At 39.1% G+C, this 18998-nt stretch overlaps 1 protein-coding gene across 1 annotated transcript in view; it reads left to right on the top strand.

Annotated features, from left to right (window-relative positions):
* Window positions 1–6897, top strand: part of LOC142141145 (TRAF family member-associated NF-kappa-B activator-like) — a 31717-nt gene extending 24820 nt beyond the window's left edge. The window contains exon 4 of the mRNA XM_075199298.1: window positions 3494–6897. Within this exon, the coding sequence (XP_075055399.1) occupies window positions 3494–3667 (174 nt within the window). The 3' untranslated portion in view covers window positions 3668–6897. The remainder of the gene's footprint in view (window positions 1–3493) is intronic.
* Window positions 6898–18998: the final 12101 nt, after the last annotated feature.

Here is an 18998-nt window from a genome sequence, read left to right as displayed (position 1 = left end):
GAAAAAAATGGGCACACATGAGCTTTACACAAGCAGATCTGTATTATTATCTTTTTTTGCTGATCTAAGACTCTTTTGACAATAATGCATTGCAATATAAATGTATACTTTACAAAGGACAATAATGGTGGCAGTTTTCATGACTAATGGATTCAATAGGATTTCATATCGATTCTTCAGAAGTTAAATTTAGCTGCTTAGCCATTGTGCTGATATTGTCCACTGCTCTGACCACTGTGTATACTGATGATGTAAAATGTTGTATACTTTGGAAGTTTAAATAAAGTACACTGCAGTATTGCAAATACCATGTAAACACTAATTATATTCATGAAGTAACAAGTAGAGTTATCTTTAAGTTACATGTGTGATATTAAAATGGTAAAAAAAAAATCCTAATATGTAATCAGCAATAACACGAGTCTGATTTTGGATTACTGCCTAGGAAATTCCATATGGAAAATAATGTGCTTAACACCCAGATTTGTAACATTTTGGTTTACCTTACAAGAAATAACACATCATCTATGTACATGCATAGCTTGTTTTTTTTAAAAAGGATTCTCACTGAAGAAAAACTTGAAAAGCCAAGTACAGCTTAAATGAAGCAGTGTGAATGAGTGAAATCATACATTTCACAATATTCTTTGGTTTGCTAGAATACAGTTATCTATACAGAGCCTTTGTATTGAATGTGTTGACTTCAGTTAAGCACATGTCATATAGTATTTTATCCAGCACTAACATATGGGTCAAACCATGACATCTGTGACAGGATTAACAAATGGAGTGCCTCAAGGGTCAAAATGCAGCTTAATGTCAGTGATCCTCTTTGTATGAGCTGGTACCATGTTTTAGAGAGGGATAAGTGGACATGAATATGAACTATTGTGTGTATAACTCTCACACTATCCACAAACTACATAAACTAGATAAGTGATTTCCTGAACCTAAAATCAATGCAAAGATTACACATTACTTTAGGTGTGTTAGAAATAAGCTACCATATATATAAATGTGGATACATATAGTTTACAGGTTTAGACTACGTATATCATAATGTGCATTACCCTAGCTTTACACTGCAGCTTTCAGGAAAGTATTAAGGTCCAATATGTCCTTCCCATTCCAACACAGACAGCTAAGTCCCACATCACACAGATTTTGGATACAAGCTAAATTTATTAATGTGTTTGGATGTCTTCATTGTTCCTGAGTGTACAATTCCTGGTATTTTCTTTTGTCTTCTATAGATGGCTGGATCTTAACTACCCTGGTAGTTACCATGTTGGCTACCTTTGTTTGTGGTCTGCCCTGACCTTCTTCTTGTTTCCTTGTCCTTCTTCTGTCAACATTGAACTGTTTGGTCTCAATTTCTATCTCTTTCATTGGCTCTTTACAGAGATTCTTTCAATTCTGTTATTTGCCAGAAACCATTTGGACCAGGTTCCACCTTAATGCAAGACAATAAAGGTTATTTGTGAAAATGCAAAAGTACAGACTATTTCTGTTCGTGAAAATGCACCTAATTATCCACCTAGAGCAGTGAATTGCAAAGTGGTGTTCTGGGAGGGACGCACAGAGGAAGGAGGGAGAGCACACTGCACTCCCTCCTCCTGCGTTAGGTAGCGTTACCTCCTTGTGTCACCTGAGGAGACCATGTGACGTGCAAGTCAACCTCCTCCGATTTGCCTTATTCTCTGATTTAACAAAGTAGAGAATAAGATTGGGAGCAGCTGTCTGGGGGTCCACAGATTAAGGCCACCCGGTGCCCTTCACTGACCGAGAGCCTTCATAGGTGTACACCCACATTTCATATTTTTTTTAGCTGCTCCAAAAAATCTCTGACCTACTTTTGTGAGACTTCAGGTCCACCTGGAAATGTGTATGGTGGCAACAGTAAAAAGATCACGGCCTGCTTCCAGTGTAGGAAGAGGGTATTTCATTCTCTCTAACTTTTCTGTTGATCTCCAAAAGTAGTATTTGACTTAGTGTCATGTATGTCTTAAACTGGTCATGGGTGGATCTTTGTACTGCCCTTATTACATCTGTTATTAGTGTGTGTTTTTCATAGTTTTTATGACAGTGATTGAAGTTCACCTAGAAATTCAGGGGCAAAAGGCATCCCATTCAATGTATAGGAGAACTCCCGATTACCATGATCTCCTAAGTACATGCAAAAGTAATTTTGCTGGGAGTAAAATGATCAGCTTCTCATATTGCAGGGAATACACACCTAAGTACACTTCACTGCTTGAACTAATTCAAATACTCGTTCCTACATATGGATTCTTAACACATTCATGCATCTAGTCTGCACTCAGCAAGGAGCCCGCCCACTTTAAGATGCAAACATTAGCTTGCCAGCAGATGCCGCCATACTAGGCTATAACTATATTCTCTTAACCATGAAAAATGTCATTTGTTCAAAAATTAGAGTGTGACATCACAAAATAACATTTGTGCTTTAGCACTTTCATAAATGACCTTTACTGTCTGCATACCAGCCTTCAGCACAAATGTGACATACTGCATAACAACTATATTCTTGTTGATTAATACATAACTGTCATTAAGCTGTTGAAATTCAGGATACATTGCTAATGATTACAAGTGTTCTCTAACATGGCGTTTTACATGTGATATGTGCACGCTATACAAAAATGAAAGAAAGTCAAGAGGTAAAAATGGAAATGACCTTTCATTATGAGAAATGCATGTGTGTTATTATCATAAACATGTGTTAGTAATGAACAGGAGTGGGCGGAAATAAAAGTCTACATAGCTTGTTATTGTGTTCATACATTTCTCATGTAGACCAATCTATTGCAATTTGTAGGGCAGTGAAAAAGTGTTCTCTGTTATCAGCTGTTTTCTGAATAGATGGCTAAAATCCCTGGATGCATCTTCCTTTGATTACATTATTGTTACAAAATCTGCTTCAAATAATTGTCACATTTGCACTTTTGTCTGTCTCAGCAGCTGCTAAAGAATGTGGAGATCCCTCTACCACTATTATTGAGGACTCATCAGATATAACATTTTACATACAAAGATTTGGAGGAGGGCAAATAAATAAAATAAGACTACAAATTGATTAAAATCTCAATAGCAGCTGTTTATTATCTAGTGGAAGGAAGTCTAAAAAGACATTAACATAATATTTGTTTGTAATATATTGTGTAAAATGAAATATAATTTAATCGTGCTGTTTATTGCAATAGAAATAAAATCGCATTTTAAATTTTATTATGAAATCTTTCTTTTAAATATTTAGATTTCTTTTTCAATCCTGCAAAAAATTTAGTCTGTAACTGGAATTGTTCTACTACATAGCAGCCTAATAAAATGCAGGAGTCTGATAGTCATGGTTGATTCTCCTTCAATTTAGGAACAGATATTTTAATGAAACATTTCTTGTGATATAATTTTTGTCATGATTAAGTTAGTTTGTCTTCTCAAACATTTATGTGAATCTTGCTGTTTCCTTCAGCCTACATGGAGCCTGGGTTGTCTGTCAGAAGAATGCCAGCTTGGTCATAGTGTGGATATCAACTCGGATGTTGGTCTCAGCTCTCAGATATGTGAATTCTGCCAGGCAATATTTCCAGCAGGTGCAGCAACTAAAGGAGAATTTCTTGGACATCTCACTGGGCACATGGAATGACCTTCAGCATCATGTCATAGAGGTGGAGCAGTAGAAGGTCTCATGGGTGGGGAAAAACTTTGAAGCTTCTCCACCTTCATATAACCTTCATTTATTGGCTTGTATATGCTCTCTGTATATGCTTGCTCTTATCTGTCTGTTGTCCTTCTGTGCTTATCCGTCATGCATTGATTGATATAATCAGGCATACCAGGTTTGTGTTTTATCCAAAGTGCTTCATGCGCTTTGTAATCGAGTGACTACTGGAGATTGTCCATACTTCCATCTACCCAGGAGATAGCGTAAAAGAGACCCCCAACAACATATGCAAATACCATGAGCCAGCTTGAGTAGTGTCCACTTCCGGACTACTTCATCGATACACCTTACTCCTCTGCATCACAAGTGGCGATGATGCAAAGGAACTGTGTGCAGAAAGCTGCCTAGGACCAAATATAATGCTCTCAAGCTGGGTCAGGGTATTATTTGTGATCACTTCTGGGCAGAGGGATCATACATAGTGCAATGTGTAAAAATCGATTTATCTAAAAAGTGGCAGGCTCTCTTTAAAAAACCCCTGACATGTATTTTCCACATTTACCACAAGATGGCAGTAAAACAACGGAAAGTAAAATAATATAATCCATATCTTTAAACAAGGAGGATAAGATAACAACAATCTGATTGTAGCCTTCAATATAAAAATAAGTGTTTTATGGAGTGCATATGATAACTTGTAGTCAGCATTTTTCTCAAGCAATTTAGCTCTTTCACTCTCCGCTTTAAGGGAAATGCTTTGTGTAACTTCTTTCTTATTTACACATTCTCCATTGGTGTTATAGAATATCAAAGTAATATAAAAACCAGGGCATGTCCTGTACACTTATAAGGTGCAAGAGTCACTGTTAAATTAATCCCTGAGAATCGCAGCAATTTGCCCTGACCCCCCACTGTAAAATTGCGTCATTATGTCATGGGGTGGGGCCAAATTTATTTTGTGCTATCTCTTGATTCATTTACTCGTTATCTTGGGTGAGGCTATAGACAATGTTATCCCACGATTACTCTTAATGATAAAAGCTGCACAGCTAACAGCTTGAGCTACCCTGAGTTGGGATATTTATTTCAATAATAAAATCGTAAAATACTTTTGTGCAAAAATAAAACATCCAGAGAGATGTCACCTTGTCCTTTCACAAAGTATTTTTTAAACATAAATATTGTAGCCATTTAGCTGTACCTCTTTATAGTCCTATGTGCATTATTTCCTTGATCAGTAAATAGTGCATATTAATCTTATAATATTAAAAACTAAAATATAATCGGTGCTGTTCAGGCACAGACTGGCTATTAGAATTTATAGAGGATCCTGAGATGGGTCCCAATCCTAAGTGGTCCCCTTAAGCAGGTCTGATGCAAGTAAAATATGTTAGAATTCCATAGATATTAGAGACATGGGTCCCATATTGCTTCATGATCCAAGTCCACTTCCTCTATCTCACAGTGACCAAAAGCTGAATATGTGGACAATAAGATAACAATAGTTAAAATCCTATCCTCTGTATAACCTGTTATAATCAATGCTTGGAATTTAGGATATTCTGCATAAAGAGTTTTTTCTGGATTTGGGGCTAAATTACCTAATGTAAGTGATGATGAGCTTTGCTGGCTGCCTTTTGATAACTCCCCTCCAATGTATTTCGTTTCCACATTTGGTGATTATTTGTTGCTTCCCCCATAGTGATGCATGCCATAAAGGCACTTTCCTACATTTACAATTAAAACCACAATACCATCAAAATTGTGTTTTTTTAAAGCAGCATAAATCACTGTGGTAGGCTACAAGAAGAACATTGGCATTTATAGCATTTTATTGGTTTGTGAATTCAGGTTGTTAATGATTTATAATTCTGTACAATGTACTACCATGGCAACCAAGTCATATGGCATATCATCTAGTGAAATGCCCCACTAAGCTCTGTCTGCTCTGTGTTCTGTAAAATACTCCTCTTCTTCCTCTACCCTTTGCCATCACATGACATGCTAAGTGACGTGATCCTCTGTCTGAGAAACCGGCAGCCATGTTTTGCAACTTCTAGAGAGATTTTGAAAAAGAGATAATGATTTGTAGAAAAACAGGTAAGAATATTGACAGATGCATGCTTAAGAGGTATTTAACTTGCTATCTGCATTACCATGTTACCTGTATTTTTATTCATTCAGTGTGTCTGGTCTTTGTATGTTGTTCTTCATGTATCATGTTGGATGTTATGGATCACTGCATTCTGTATATGTCATGTACGGCGCTGCAGACCCTTTGTGGCGCCTTATAAACAAATAATAATAATAATAATAATAATAATAATCAAAGAAAAACAAAGTTTATATGTGGTATTGCTACTTTAATGTATTAGAAACAGGCCTGTTAACCAGGTGAAATCAGATAACATTTCTACAAACTGTTTGCCCATAAGAAAATTCTAATTATTACATATGTGTAGAAAAGTCAAATATAGTCTGCAGGAAAGGAGGGTTACTGATACATGTATGTGTTTATATGTAAAAGACGGGTCTTTTAGGAAAACCATCAGCAAGAAATGCTGCCTCAAACTATTTAAGCCAACACTCAGATAAAAACTATGATAATAATAGAATAAGTTATAGTCAAAACTTAATTGGTTGGTGTGTAAGGGTGGTATAGTTAACACAAGCTTGCAGCATAGTAAACACATTGTCATAGTAGTGAGTATAAGTGATTATAATTGTTATATCCATTTTGACAGCCTCATGTCAATTCATAGATCTGCAAGGGACAAACAGAAAAAAAGGCTGTGACTTGTCCAGACTTTGCTCCTTTGTTCTATTTGTGCAGAGGTTAGAGCAGTAGAAAACTTGGGAGATGAACCAACCTGCGTTTTCATTCTTAGCGAAAGTCTGTAAAGTGTCACTAAAAAAGTTACGCAAATGTGCACGTGTGTTACTACTCCCTGCATATATGTTAATGAAGTCATGTTCAGTTCCTCCTCACTACAATATTTTTCAATGGCTCCTCTCAAACCAATGCATTAAATGTAATCCTGCTTTTGTTTCACTGTATCAGTCTCCCTCTTTTGTGAACCTACAAAATACACTGTTAAAACATATGTGAAAGAAGGTGCAATGACATCATACACATGCCACAGCTGCAGTTGTACATTAATATATTTTTTACTGATTATTGTTAATTATCCTATTTTTGTATTGTAACTAACATATTTTATTAAAAAAATAGTTTAATATTCTTTTCTCCCATTTCTTCCCATTACACTGCCAATAGTTTAAATGTATGTTCTATAAATGTAATATACCACAAAATAAAATATTTTAATGGCATCGGTAACTCCAGTACTAGCAATTAGTAAAGAGGAATTTGCCTTAATACTTTAATAGGAACATGTTATATAGTGAGAGGTGTTGTCCCTTTGTTGTAAGATTGTCTCAGCCTGATTAATATGTGATATGGTTGCTGGCCGTGGTCCTGATCTGCAATTCCACAGAGGAATAATATCAATGCTTAGTGATACTGTAAATGAGTGAACACATCACCATATTGATAAACACAAACAGTATATATTCTAGGAATATAGCTCTGATAAGAACATTGAAAAACAGTGAGAAAACGCTCTAAGCAAGTATAAGCACTAAACAAATACAGTTTCAAAGAAATAGGACAATTCTTAACAGGAAGAGTTATATGAACATTTCACTCCTGATTCATCAAGGCGCGCATTCTGAGCGCAAACTGCGTTCAGTATTATATGCACGTATTTAGCCTGTGCACACTCCCAAATTCATCAAGACACAGATCTCAAGATACGTGTGCTGCTAAAATCAGTGGTAGGTCAGCTGTGCTGTACCACACAAGATGCTGCAGGATGTGTCCAATTCCTATGTGGATTGTAAATTCGCAAAAGAACGCACTGGAAAAAATTTTGGGGAATTAATGTCATCTGTTAATAATAAAGGCATTAATGATAAAACAGTTAAAAAAAATATTAAAAAAAATAAAAAAATGCCCCCATGGAACATTTATTAGGATGTTGTTATTGTCTACAAATATGTTTGTACAGTTGCTCATGATTGCAAACACATGTTCTAGTATACATATGAGACTGTCATCACTACTGATCAGGACTTAGACTAGCCCTGTAGCTGGAGCAAGAGATACGGCAGAAAAACCAGTAACTTTGAGATTCGGATGTGCTTGAGTTTAGCATGTTCCTATTGTAAACTGACTACAGCAAAACACCACCTTCCCTGCTCCGTTCACTCCTCAAAATCATAGGCTGAAGTGAATGCCCTTTGTATTCGAGCACGGAGCGGACAGGGCTTCGTTCATGGACGTTTATCCTTGTTCTGAGCATGCGCATAATGATTTTGCATACGATACGCTCAAAATTGGAAGATATGTGCCTTGATGAATCAGGCCTGTAATCTGTTATTAAATTATATCTTTAAACAATTCACTGACATTTCACAAATCAGTAATTCACATTATATACACATACAGTACTTCAAAGGTTGTTAGGTGATAGTGACACATTAATGGGAAAATTACTAAAGTGCCATTTTTTGGCTGTTTTATGTGTGGTTTTAATAAACCTGAGATTTACTAAAGCCCATGATAACACAGGTTTTGAAACGGCTCAGCTATTTTTCAATTCAGAACATAAGAGGAGCCACATATTAATTATGGGCCAAACATTAATGATTAGAGGGGCAATGCTAGTTTATAATTATATTAAGGAGGGCAAATTAATATTTTAATATATTAAGATACCAATATAAATGTATCATTATATCAAGAGGGAAATAGTTATATGTAATTATATTATGGGGACTGTCACACACCACAGAAACTTGGCGCAAGCCCCAGTCATGTCAGGATTCCTAGTATGAACCACTATGGAGAGTAATGTGAAATGGAATGAAGTGGTTTATTTTTAACTCTGGTCATACAAGTAAAAGCTGAGATGCAGTAAATGATAAGGTAAATAACGCAAGTCCATAGAAATAGTGAAAACAGGATACCCAGATAGCTAAGGACAGGAGTACTGGATACCTGGCTCAACAGTTTAATCGCAGGTATGGATTAGACAGAGAAAACATGTTAGGCTAGGAAGCTGGAGACTGTGGTATTCCAAGTTATACTGTGGACTGTAGATGTTGGATGTCTGATTTGCCAAATAAGCAGAGAAGCTGGAGATAATATAGGTGAAGTGAAGGCACAAAGAGTCTGGCTTACTAGGTAGTAGCAATAGTTTGCAGGCACAGAGAGTCCGAATGTCCAGGTTAGGCAGGAATGCTTGTGAGCTGCAGACAGGCAGGTGTGATGAGCTACAGACACAGAGTGACTGGATGTCCAGGGTAAGCTGGCAACCTTGTGATGCTCTAGAGTACTGACAGGAGAATCAGACAAAGGAGGGTCAGACAAGCCAGAAGGTCCAAAACGATGTCAGGGAAAGAGCAAGAGTGAAGTCAAAAGGAAGTTGGGTCTGGGTCATAAGATGAGGTGCAAATCAGAGGGACAAGCAGGAGTAATTACCAGGAGTCCACATCAGAGCACAAGAGTTAAACTGAGCAGCCAGCAATAGCAAAGACAATTGATGAACTGGCACAGGTTGCAGGGAAAGGCAGTCTCTTAAAGGCCAGCCACAGGTGATTAGGATCCTTATGAAATGATGGAAGTAGGCAGGATTTGCCTGCATCCATCATTTTCACTTAGCAGGCAGGATCTGCAGAAGAAAAGGCAGCATCCACAGGGGAGATGCTGCTGCAAACAGAGGCAGATCATGACAAGCCAGACATGATTGATCTCAATACCAATCATGTTAAACATCTTGTCATGGAGTATAGGTGACTCACATTTTGTCAATAGGCTCACATGCTGTGGATTCCAGGGGTCTTCCACCATGTGGCATTTTCTGGCCTGACTGCTATGTGCAAACAGTGCTTAGGCACTAGGAGGGCTTATACATCCATAACTGTTTATTGATCAAGGGTAAAAAAAAATACATAAAAGGGGACCCTGGTAATACTTAATGATTTATCAGTATTTAATGTCTTTTCAGCAATTTTGTAAACTGGTACTGTCAACCTGCTTTACCCACACAAAATCACTCCTGACACTTGTACATAAGAAAATCATTTGGATATATTGAATATCGATGACAAAGATTGTATTACTGAAGATAGCAGGGGCTAAAGAAATGTTGCTGACTCTTGGCATCAGCTGACACAACTAATCAACATGCTAAAGAGATACTTATGGTTTTTGACTAATATAGCAGCAACATATACATTTATTATGGTAAAACAAGGATTGCTTTTCTTAAAATGGCATCTACTAAGATAAAACAGAAACTCTATTATGTACCTTGTTGGCAGACAGGTGTGACAGTGACAAATCTAAGCTAGAGTACAGACTGTACAACTGTAGTAACAAAGATAACTATGAAACCAAACAAGAAGAATGTATAATCTCCATATATAGACCTCTTACATACATGCCTCTATATTCAATGCAGTTTATAGTAAAGGTTGTGGAGGAGGGCACTTGCGGGATTTAATTCAGAAAATAAAGTCTTGCTCTGAAAGCACACAGAAAGAATACACAAGCTTTTATACTTATTGGATGCATTTAGCAGAACTCTGTTCAATTGGAAAAAGTAAATTGTTCTGCAGCTAGAGGGATGCAATAGGGAATTTGGGCAGACAAATCACTGTAGTTCAGGTACCTGGCTCCCCTTCACCTCCAGCAGTCAAAATGTTTTTGACATCCTGGATTTGGATAGCTATCAGTCAATTTTCTGATTTGGGTTCTTTTCCTGTGCTGCAATCTGATTGTCTGCTGGGCTTTGTTGAGGACAGGAAACTTGCAAGCTGTTGGCCTAATGGGACTCTGAAGGACAAAGCAGTCTTTTCAATAGAGTTGGTAAGTACAAATTAATACTTAATTCCATTTTGTTTCAGTTGTTGGTGTTTCACTATAATTGATAGGGTATTTAACATGACTTCTTTTGTGGTTTTTGTGCTTCCTGACTTTGATCCAGAATTACACTGACTCCTGGTTCCAGTCTCTGATCCTTTGGTGCCAGCTTGCTTATCCTTACTTCTGATCTCTCTACTGCTGTACTGGCTATCCATACAAGTCTGAAGCTCTCTGCCATTGGAATTCACTGCTGATGGTTCAGTTGTCATGGTACCTCCTGATTTCTGCAAAGTCCCAGCGAGCCAACAAGTGGTTAGCACTTTTGCCTTAAAGCAATGGGGTCATGATTCCCAACCATGGCCTTATCTGTGAGGAGTTTGTATGTTCTTTCCGTGCTTGCGTGGGTTTCCTCTGGGTGCTCAGGGTTCCTCCCACACTCCAAAAAACATACGGGTAGGTTAATTGGCTACTAACAAATTGACCCTAGTCTGCGTGTATGTCTGTCTGTGTCTCCCTGACTGTCTCTGTCTGTGTGTGTGTTAGGGAATTTAGACTGTAAGCTCCAATGGGGCAGGGACTGATGTGAGTGAGTTCTCTGTACAGCGCTGCGGAATTAGTGGCGCTGTATAAATAAATGGTGATGATGATGAGATTATATGGCACCAGATATGGCTCAAACTATATACAGATATGGCCTTGCATACTATACTTACCAATAGATTTGGTCTAGCTTTGTATCCCTGGCTTTGCATATTATATTTTTCATTAAATATGGCAGAGTGACTTATAACTTTCAGAGCTTGTTCCTAGATTTTGGACAAATTTGGCTAGTCCTGACTACACATTAAGTGTCTAATGAGTCTGTCCTGCTAATTAGACCTGGGGGTAAATGTATCAATCTGCGGGTTCTTCAACACCCGCGTGTTCAGCCTCTTCCGCGATTAAATTTCAAGCGGCGCTGCATTGTAAAGGGAAGTTAACCCTTTACAATGCAGCGCCGCTTGAAATTTAATCGCGGAAGAGGCTGAACACGCGGGTGTTGAAGAACCCGCAGATTGATACATTTACCCCCTGATCTCTGAAGTCATGATGCAGGCATGTGTATCCAGCATTTGTTCAGTGAACATATGTTCAGTGAACAAATACAAAGTCAGATTTCATGAAGTACTGAAGGAAACTTGCAGGTATAATCTGCAGCAGCAATGCTCAGCAACGACTCTCCCCTCCAATGGAAAAGGGAGTACAATTAGAAAAAATGGGAATATAGTTGCCAATGAGGCATGTGAAATTGCAACTGATCTTATATACCCTATGTTGGGAGGTCTATCAGGAGTACTAATCATGGCTTCATTTTGTCTAAAAACATACTAGAATGCCGTGATTGTCACATCTGGCCTCTGTTCCTGTGAATAACATCAGTGACCATGCTAGGGTGCACTATCGTAGCCCCCTTTCCCATACAGTGGTACTTAGTTGCTATCAGATGCCATCCCTGCCTACCTGCCTTGCTGCTCTCGACTCTGCGCGCCCTTCGCCTAGCAACTGGATGTGACCTCCATCTTCTTCTGCTGCCAGTCTACGAATGCGCTTCTGCTGCTAGGCAACAAAATGCAATTATTAGGTTTCCTATCGGCGGTAAGTTGTCTGATGATGTCATTGACCTACTGAGGTTACTGGACTACCTATATAAGGCAGATTCTGGCAATTACTTACTGCCAGAGTTTTGGGTCATAACTAGTTTGGTTCCTGCTTCAGCGTGCTTGTTCCTTTTCATTCTGTATTGGTTCACTCATGTTATTCCGGCTCTGACTCCTGCTATACTCAACTACTCTCTGGTGTCTGATTCTGGTTCTGTTTGGAACTCCCAGTTTTGGTGTCAGCTTTCTGGGCTACCCTTTGTGCTATTGGCTCTGGTTCTATTTGGATCTCCTGGTTCTTACCTTGGCTACCTTGACTAACTCTTTGTTCAAATATCCAGCTGCGACTGGCATCAAGGGCCGAGACCTGCGCGATCCTCTCAGCAAAGACCAAACTTTCTTGTGGGTGTCAGTGGTGAACACCCCAACGTATTAGATCTGTTGAGGGTTAATCTGTTTTATGATTGTTCTGTTTCTGGAGATATTAGAAGGGAGGCTGAACGTGCAAACACGAACTGTTTTCTATTGTAACATGCATTGCTGCTAGCAGGGTATTTATTTATTGACAATAGCAATTGCTATGAGATGTAAAATAGACATTTTAAGATAAAATTGCAACATGTAGCAATCAACTTATAAATAACACTGGTCTACAAAATTGTACTTTTCGAATGCTAAATTGATCTGATAGGGTGTTTTCTGCGCTGATTTCAAATCATCATCTTTTATTTATGTAGAGCCAACATATTCTGTTTGCCAAATTTACATAGAGGGTTTTGAGTAACATGCTGTTAAAAATAAATGAAATTTGAATTTTCTTTAATATTCACAATACATATGCAGCTAACTGAAATAAACTGAACTTGCGGAACATCCATTTTTAATTTCCAGCAGTAATCTTCAAGCATATTTGAATTTCATATTCCCTGGTAGCGAGTTTCCATCATTGATATATCCTGGTGGAAGCATTCACTGTAATCGTCATGTACATCTCCAAGATTTTCTAGGAAAAAGTCCAAATGTGAATCCAAAAAATGTATTTTCAAAGACATATTGCATCCCAGGGCTCTGTAGTTTTTAAGAAGTTCTCCAACCAGTTCTTTGTAGTTCTCAAGCTTCTTGTTTCCCAGGAAGTTTTTCACAACTTTATGGAATGATCCCCATGTAGCGGCTTCAGACTTGTTCTAGCTTCTCTCAAAATCTTCATCCTTCATTAGCTCTCATATTTGTGGTCCAACAAATATCCCCTCTTTGATTTTTGCTTCACTTATTCTCGGAAACATGCTCTTTAGGAAAAGGAAGCCTTGGCCATTACAATCCATCACTTTAACGAAATTCTTCATTAAACCAAGTTTAATATGCAATGGTGGAAGCAGGCACTAACTATCAAACCTACCCCCGGTGTGGGTGGGTTGGATCTTGTGACCCAGAATGAGGCAAACCAGGAAGTGGGAGGACCTATATAGGAACCCAGGACCCTCCCATGAAAACATCCATTGATCAGACCTGTAACTATTGTTAACCTCTTCAATTTAAGTTTAAGCTCATATGCAAGCACTGTCACTATTTAAATGCGTTCGTCTATAGGGACTCTCTTGTCATAAAAATCAGTCAAAATGATCCATTTAACAAAACCCTTTTGTCCAGTGTAATTTTCGTGGCTGTGGACACTCCTTATACTGTACTACCCTTTATAACACCAGACACATCATTCCAATGTGCTCCATGGGCCGTTCATCCACTACGGCTGTCTTTCTGATGGCTTTTCAAAACCACCAACTTGTCTCTTGTCTGGCCTCTTCTGTAGGTACCTGTTGCTGCCAGCAATTTCTCTAGGTTGGAGGCAACAGTAGCCCACAGTCAGTAGCTGGTAACATTGGCCACACGGAAGGTAACGAGGGAGAAGTTCAGCAGCTTAACGAGTAAAGCAGCTGTCTGGGAAGAATTTGTGCATGATTCCACAAACCTCCGGCCATCATCTGCCCTATTATTACTACAGCATATGTGGAGTCAGACATGGAGTAAGATAAAGCACATGCACATTACCTAGAACATCTTTAATAAGTGCACAAAATATTAGATTGGATTTATGGTAATAGTGTATGCCGCTTTTCTCACATGATTTCTAGCACAAGATAAATGCTGCCCTTAGGTTAAATAAACATGATGTTTTGCCATGTTGTGTGTACCATTCTTATTCAACTAAGAGCCCATCTTCCCTCCTGTCTCCATACCTGTTCTTCCGCTCCGTCTCTACTGTATCTGCCTGCCTAAAGTTTCTGAAGTACTGGTACTTTGTTGTGTTTATTGTTCTGTACTGTTTCACCCTGTATAGTCTACTGTTTGTACCATGTACGGCGCTGCGGAAACCTTGTGGCGCCTTACAAATATACGATAATAATAATAATAGTAATAATAAGAGCCATACGTACATAATCTCAAGTCACAATATACCTTACATTGAAAATGTACAGACATGGTTCCATTAGCATAATATGATTCAGTATTGTCTCCAGATTTATGTTTATCAGTCTTTCTATGTAAAGAACATCTCAGGCACATGAATGCCTCCTCACTATGAAAATTTCAGCACCATAAAAAGGAAGCTTTGTTATTCTCTTGATAAGGCAGTGATGGCATCATTTGCAAAAGCAAATCTACCCAATTTGTTCTAAAAGTTAAAAAATGACAAAAGACTAAAGGAGAAAATGACGAGGAAACTGTCAGCATTTTGCAAAATATAAATCAAGAAATGTAATGTAAGAACAGTTATAAGTCAGTTGTTCAGCTGAAGCAGATTGAGATGCTATTAAATATGTATGATTAAGTTAACATTTTTCTTCAGCAATGCTTTAAAGCTCAATACAAGGACAAGGCTATTTCAATACATGATATGATGATATGATACTTCATCCTAGAGTGCTCAATTTACAACTACATAAATGAAATGTAATAAAAAGAACTTCACCCTATGGCCTTCAACCCCATTCCTTAATGCACTTGGAAGCACGTCTAGTAAACATACCATACTGCAACTTTGCATTGCTATAATACAAAGTAAGTAGGGTGGCCAGGCAGAGGTCACTCAGCAAGCACACAAAGAGGTCCGTACACAAGAGCAGGAGATCCAGGAAGGTAAGACTAGCAGAGACTGCTACAGGGGAGACTTCACAGGGAGCAGGCACAAGGATTAACCAAAGGAACAGGAGCCAGGAACCAAGTAAGTTGCTCTGACACTCACCGAATGTCAGAGTGAGTTTTTTATAGGAAGTGCATTTCAAATTCCCTGCCCCAAGTCTTGTTTTTTTGCAAAATAATATGGTTCTCAAAGGTTATGTCACACACCAAGGTGTGAGACAGTAGCTGCTTGTTTACACAATTGGACAAAGAGGCACGGAGTCTAACATGCCCCTGGTGCAGGGCCGTAACTAGGGCTGTGCAATAGGGGCGACCGTCCAGGGCACAATGCTGAAGGGGGGCGCAATTTAGGAATATTTTAGGTTTATTTGGTTAAAATTGAGGTTTAGGGGGGCGGCATTTGTCTTTCTCGTCCCAAGCGCTAGAATTCTAAGTTACGGCTCTGCCCTGGTGTTCAACAGGGACTCCCGCAAGGGGGTATGGGCTTTGCTTCGTGGGGCATGCAGGTCCTGGTTCTCAGAGTCAGTCACTGGTGAAGCAGAAAGGTCAGACAGTGTGAGGTCAAAAGCCAAACAGGAGCATAGTGCCAAATCGATTTTCAAAGAGAAGTCAGGAGAAGCCAAGGGTCAGGGGAGCTCACTGACCACTTCCATGCAGAGAGAGATTGCATCCCATTGCCTAGCAATGGGGCGCACGTGCGCAGAAGTCACTGTAAGACAGACGGAGGAAGTCTCATCCCGTGGAAGAGGAAGCCATCCCTGTGTAGGAGTGATGACACAACGCGGTGGCGCCTAACAATTAATTGTATTTTTTGTCCTAAACATCCATATGCGTAACAGTAATGCCTAGTTTTGTCACTGTCCATATGGATTTATTATGACTAAAATCTAAGATTAACAAGCAGAAAATGATAATATAGATAAAAGGTTATCAAACTAGCCAGGGTCAGTGAGTCAATTTATTTGAAACCTTCAATAGCTAAATCATAGGCTTTTATGTCTGAAATAACCTTAGGGCAAGAGCTATGCATCTAGTACTAACTCTAGTTTTCCTTATTTGTATGAGAGTGATGTCTTGCATTATCAACCAGTACTTGGCTAGCGTATGTGTATATCTGTCTTTTTGTGTGCAAATTCTCTCTCAGCCTACTGTCCCCAATGAAATAACAAGGTATAGCTAATGAGTGCTGTGTGATCTTGCTTTGCTTTGGGTCATGTTCCATCATATATAAGCACATTATTAATTTACTCTATAGAATTGTACAGTAGCAGAATACCACCACGGCAAAGGGTGCAGCGCCTATGGGACCTGGAGGTGAAGAGGGCTTCAATTGTTCTTGAGAGTATGAGCAGGGGCCAGTGTCTGTGTAGTAAAGACCTGTTTGGACTTTTAGTTTTGAATTAAAAGCCCCAATGGGGCTTCAATGCGTATGCACCAGTCACTATGCATTGATTTCTGCTGCTCTGTGATATTTTTTTTTGCTCATATTTGGCAATGTCTGAGTTGTTGTGCATCTGTTCCTGAGAATCCATACTCACCCTGCTTCCTGAGGTGCTAACAGGAATTCCACATTGCAGCTGATTTATCAGCTCTTGCAAGACTCATTGCTGCTCACTACCCAGCAGCTGATCAGTCAACACTATTTGCTCACATGATTTCTACCCAGCAGCTCATTTGTCAGGACCCACATAAATACACTCATTGCCATAACTGCCTTGCTGGTGTTAGGCTTACCTATGCTAGTTCCTGTTTATTTATCTGCATAGACTGATGTAGCTGGATCACTCATAAATAACTTATTGTAATAATATATTTAAATTATCAGCACAGTGTGCCAATTTATATTGTAGCAAATGAACTGATTCTTGATACTGTGTATGGGAAATGTACTTATCTTATTTTATACAGCCTGTATACACAGCAGGGGGGGGGGTGCTGTTTCTTTGTCTGTGTGGCTTGTATCCTGCATCTCAGATCTTGTTCGAACAATGCACACAGAAGGTTTTGGGATATAGTAGATTAGTGTAAATATTGTTAATTTTGCATTGCATGTAAATCCATGTTTCGGGAAACATATTGCATCCTGATACTAAAAATAACTCAGACTTCTTGGGGCCAGCAAAAAGATTAGTGTGCTGGCTTACCCCCTGTTAGCCTGTGTCCAAAACTGTATAAAACAGCACTGGTTTGTACTGAAATATATCATTATTGTTCCATCTGACTTTCTGATCACTGGTACCTTCAACCAGTGTAAAATGTCCTTATCAGGACACTTGAGCTAAATAAACATCACTTGCTTCAAGACCTGCTTGACAACTTCTTCCCTGCTGCAATTTCCTGTGACCTACAGATCAGACCAAATCGAATCCATTTCCAGCTGTTCTAAGGTTTGGACCCAGCTTTTTGGTACCACCGCTCTGCCCGCTACCCAACAGCTCTGCCCAGTTTGATAGTCCAGGGTAGCTCCATCCACAGCAACCGTGATCTATAGGATGAGGTCAGGGGTACCAGCCCAAGTGCACCAGCAAGGGGGTACACTAGCAGCGACAGTTACCCAGACAGAACGCGGTTCTGGATGCCATGAAGGAGTCAAGTGGTGGCAGCAGCTTAAGCCCCTCCTACTGCAGTTAGAGGGTGCATTTTGGATAAGGAAAGGTAACAGAGGCAAAGTAAGCCCAGCTGGTTCACAGCAGCAACAGACAGGGTGGCATGGGCGGTCCATCCTGTCACAATTGGTATATCTTCTGCTGCTGAATTCAGTCTGTTTGACCTTGGTTTTGTTTACTGGGCCTGGCTGAGGGATCTCTGCTAGTTTATTGATCTGGAGTACCTCTCCTATCTTCTGATCCATCTTGCCAATTGACCATCCTTTTTTTCTGTCCTGTTTGACTTTTGTCTACATGTCCATAGCTGCAAGTTTTTCTGAAACTACCTCACTCATGGCTGTTTATAATTATACACTACTGGGATCAAGTCCAGGATGTATTCAAGTACCAGTGAGCAGTGTGGTTCCAAGAAACGATGATTACGGGGTTCATAACATGCATGCAGAGCAGAGCAGGGGCCTCAGGAGCAGACATACATATATTTTTACCCCCTCTCCTATCCGAAAATTTGCTTTGGAACATTACACAGCTGGAATTATATATTTAAAAGGTTCCTATATCTTATTTTATAGTTGTTTTTGCTGTCAGACTGTCAGACTAAAACGCTGTGTTGTTTTTTACAAAATTAACCAAACCAGATAGTCAGTTGGCAAACAGAAAGAATTCATGTGTATACTAGCAATAACTATTGTGACAGAAACACTGGGAAAGTTGTAAATGGGAGATACATATGTCCTGGTTTCTGTCATCTGTGTTTTAAAACCCCCAGGGTCAGTGTGTATGCTTGGGAAACTAAGTTTCCAAACAGCGGTCCCATTCCTACCAGACAACTGGAAAGTGTTGTTAACAAGCTGCTAGGCATTTCCCTCAGTCTCTCATTACCTGGGGAGGAGGTCAGATGCCTGCTGAGAGACACTGCAATTTGTTACCAGTAAGTCCTGTTATTTTGTGTGTGTGTAGGACATTAGGTCCTTCACTTTAGATAGAGTGCTCCTTGTTGT

Source organism: Mixophyes fleayi, chromosome 2 (genome assembly GCF_038048845.1).
Source record: "Mixophyes fleayi isolate aMixFle1 chromosome 2, aMixFle1.hap1, whole genome shotgun sequence".
Classification (NCBI taxonomy): Eukaryota; Metazoa; Chordata; class Amphibia; order Anura; family Limnodynastidae; genus Mixophyes; species Mixophyes fleayi.
Note: the sequence above shows the minus strand (reverse complement) of the source record. Positions and strands in the feature narration are given on the sequence as shown.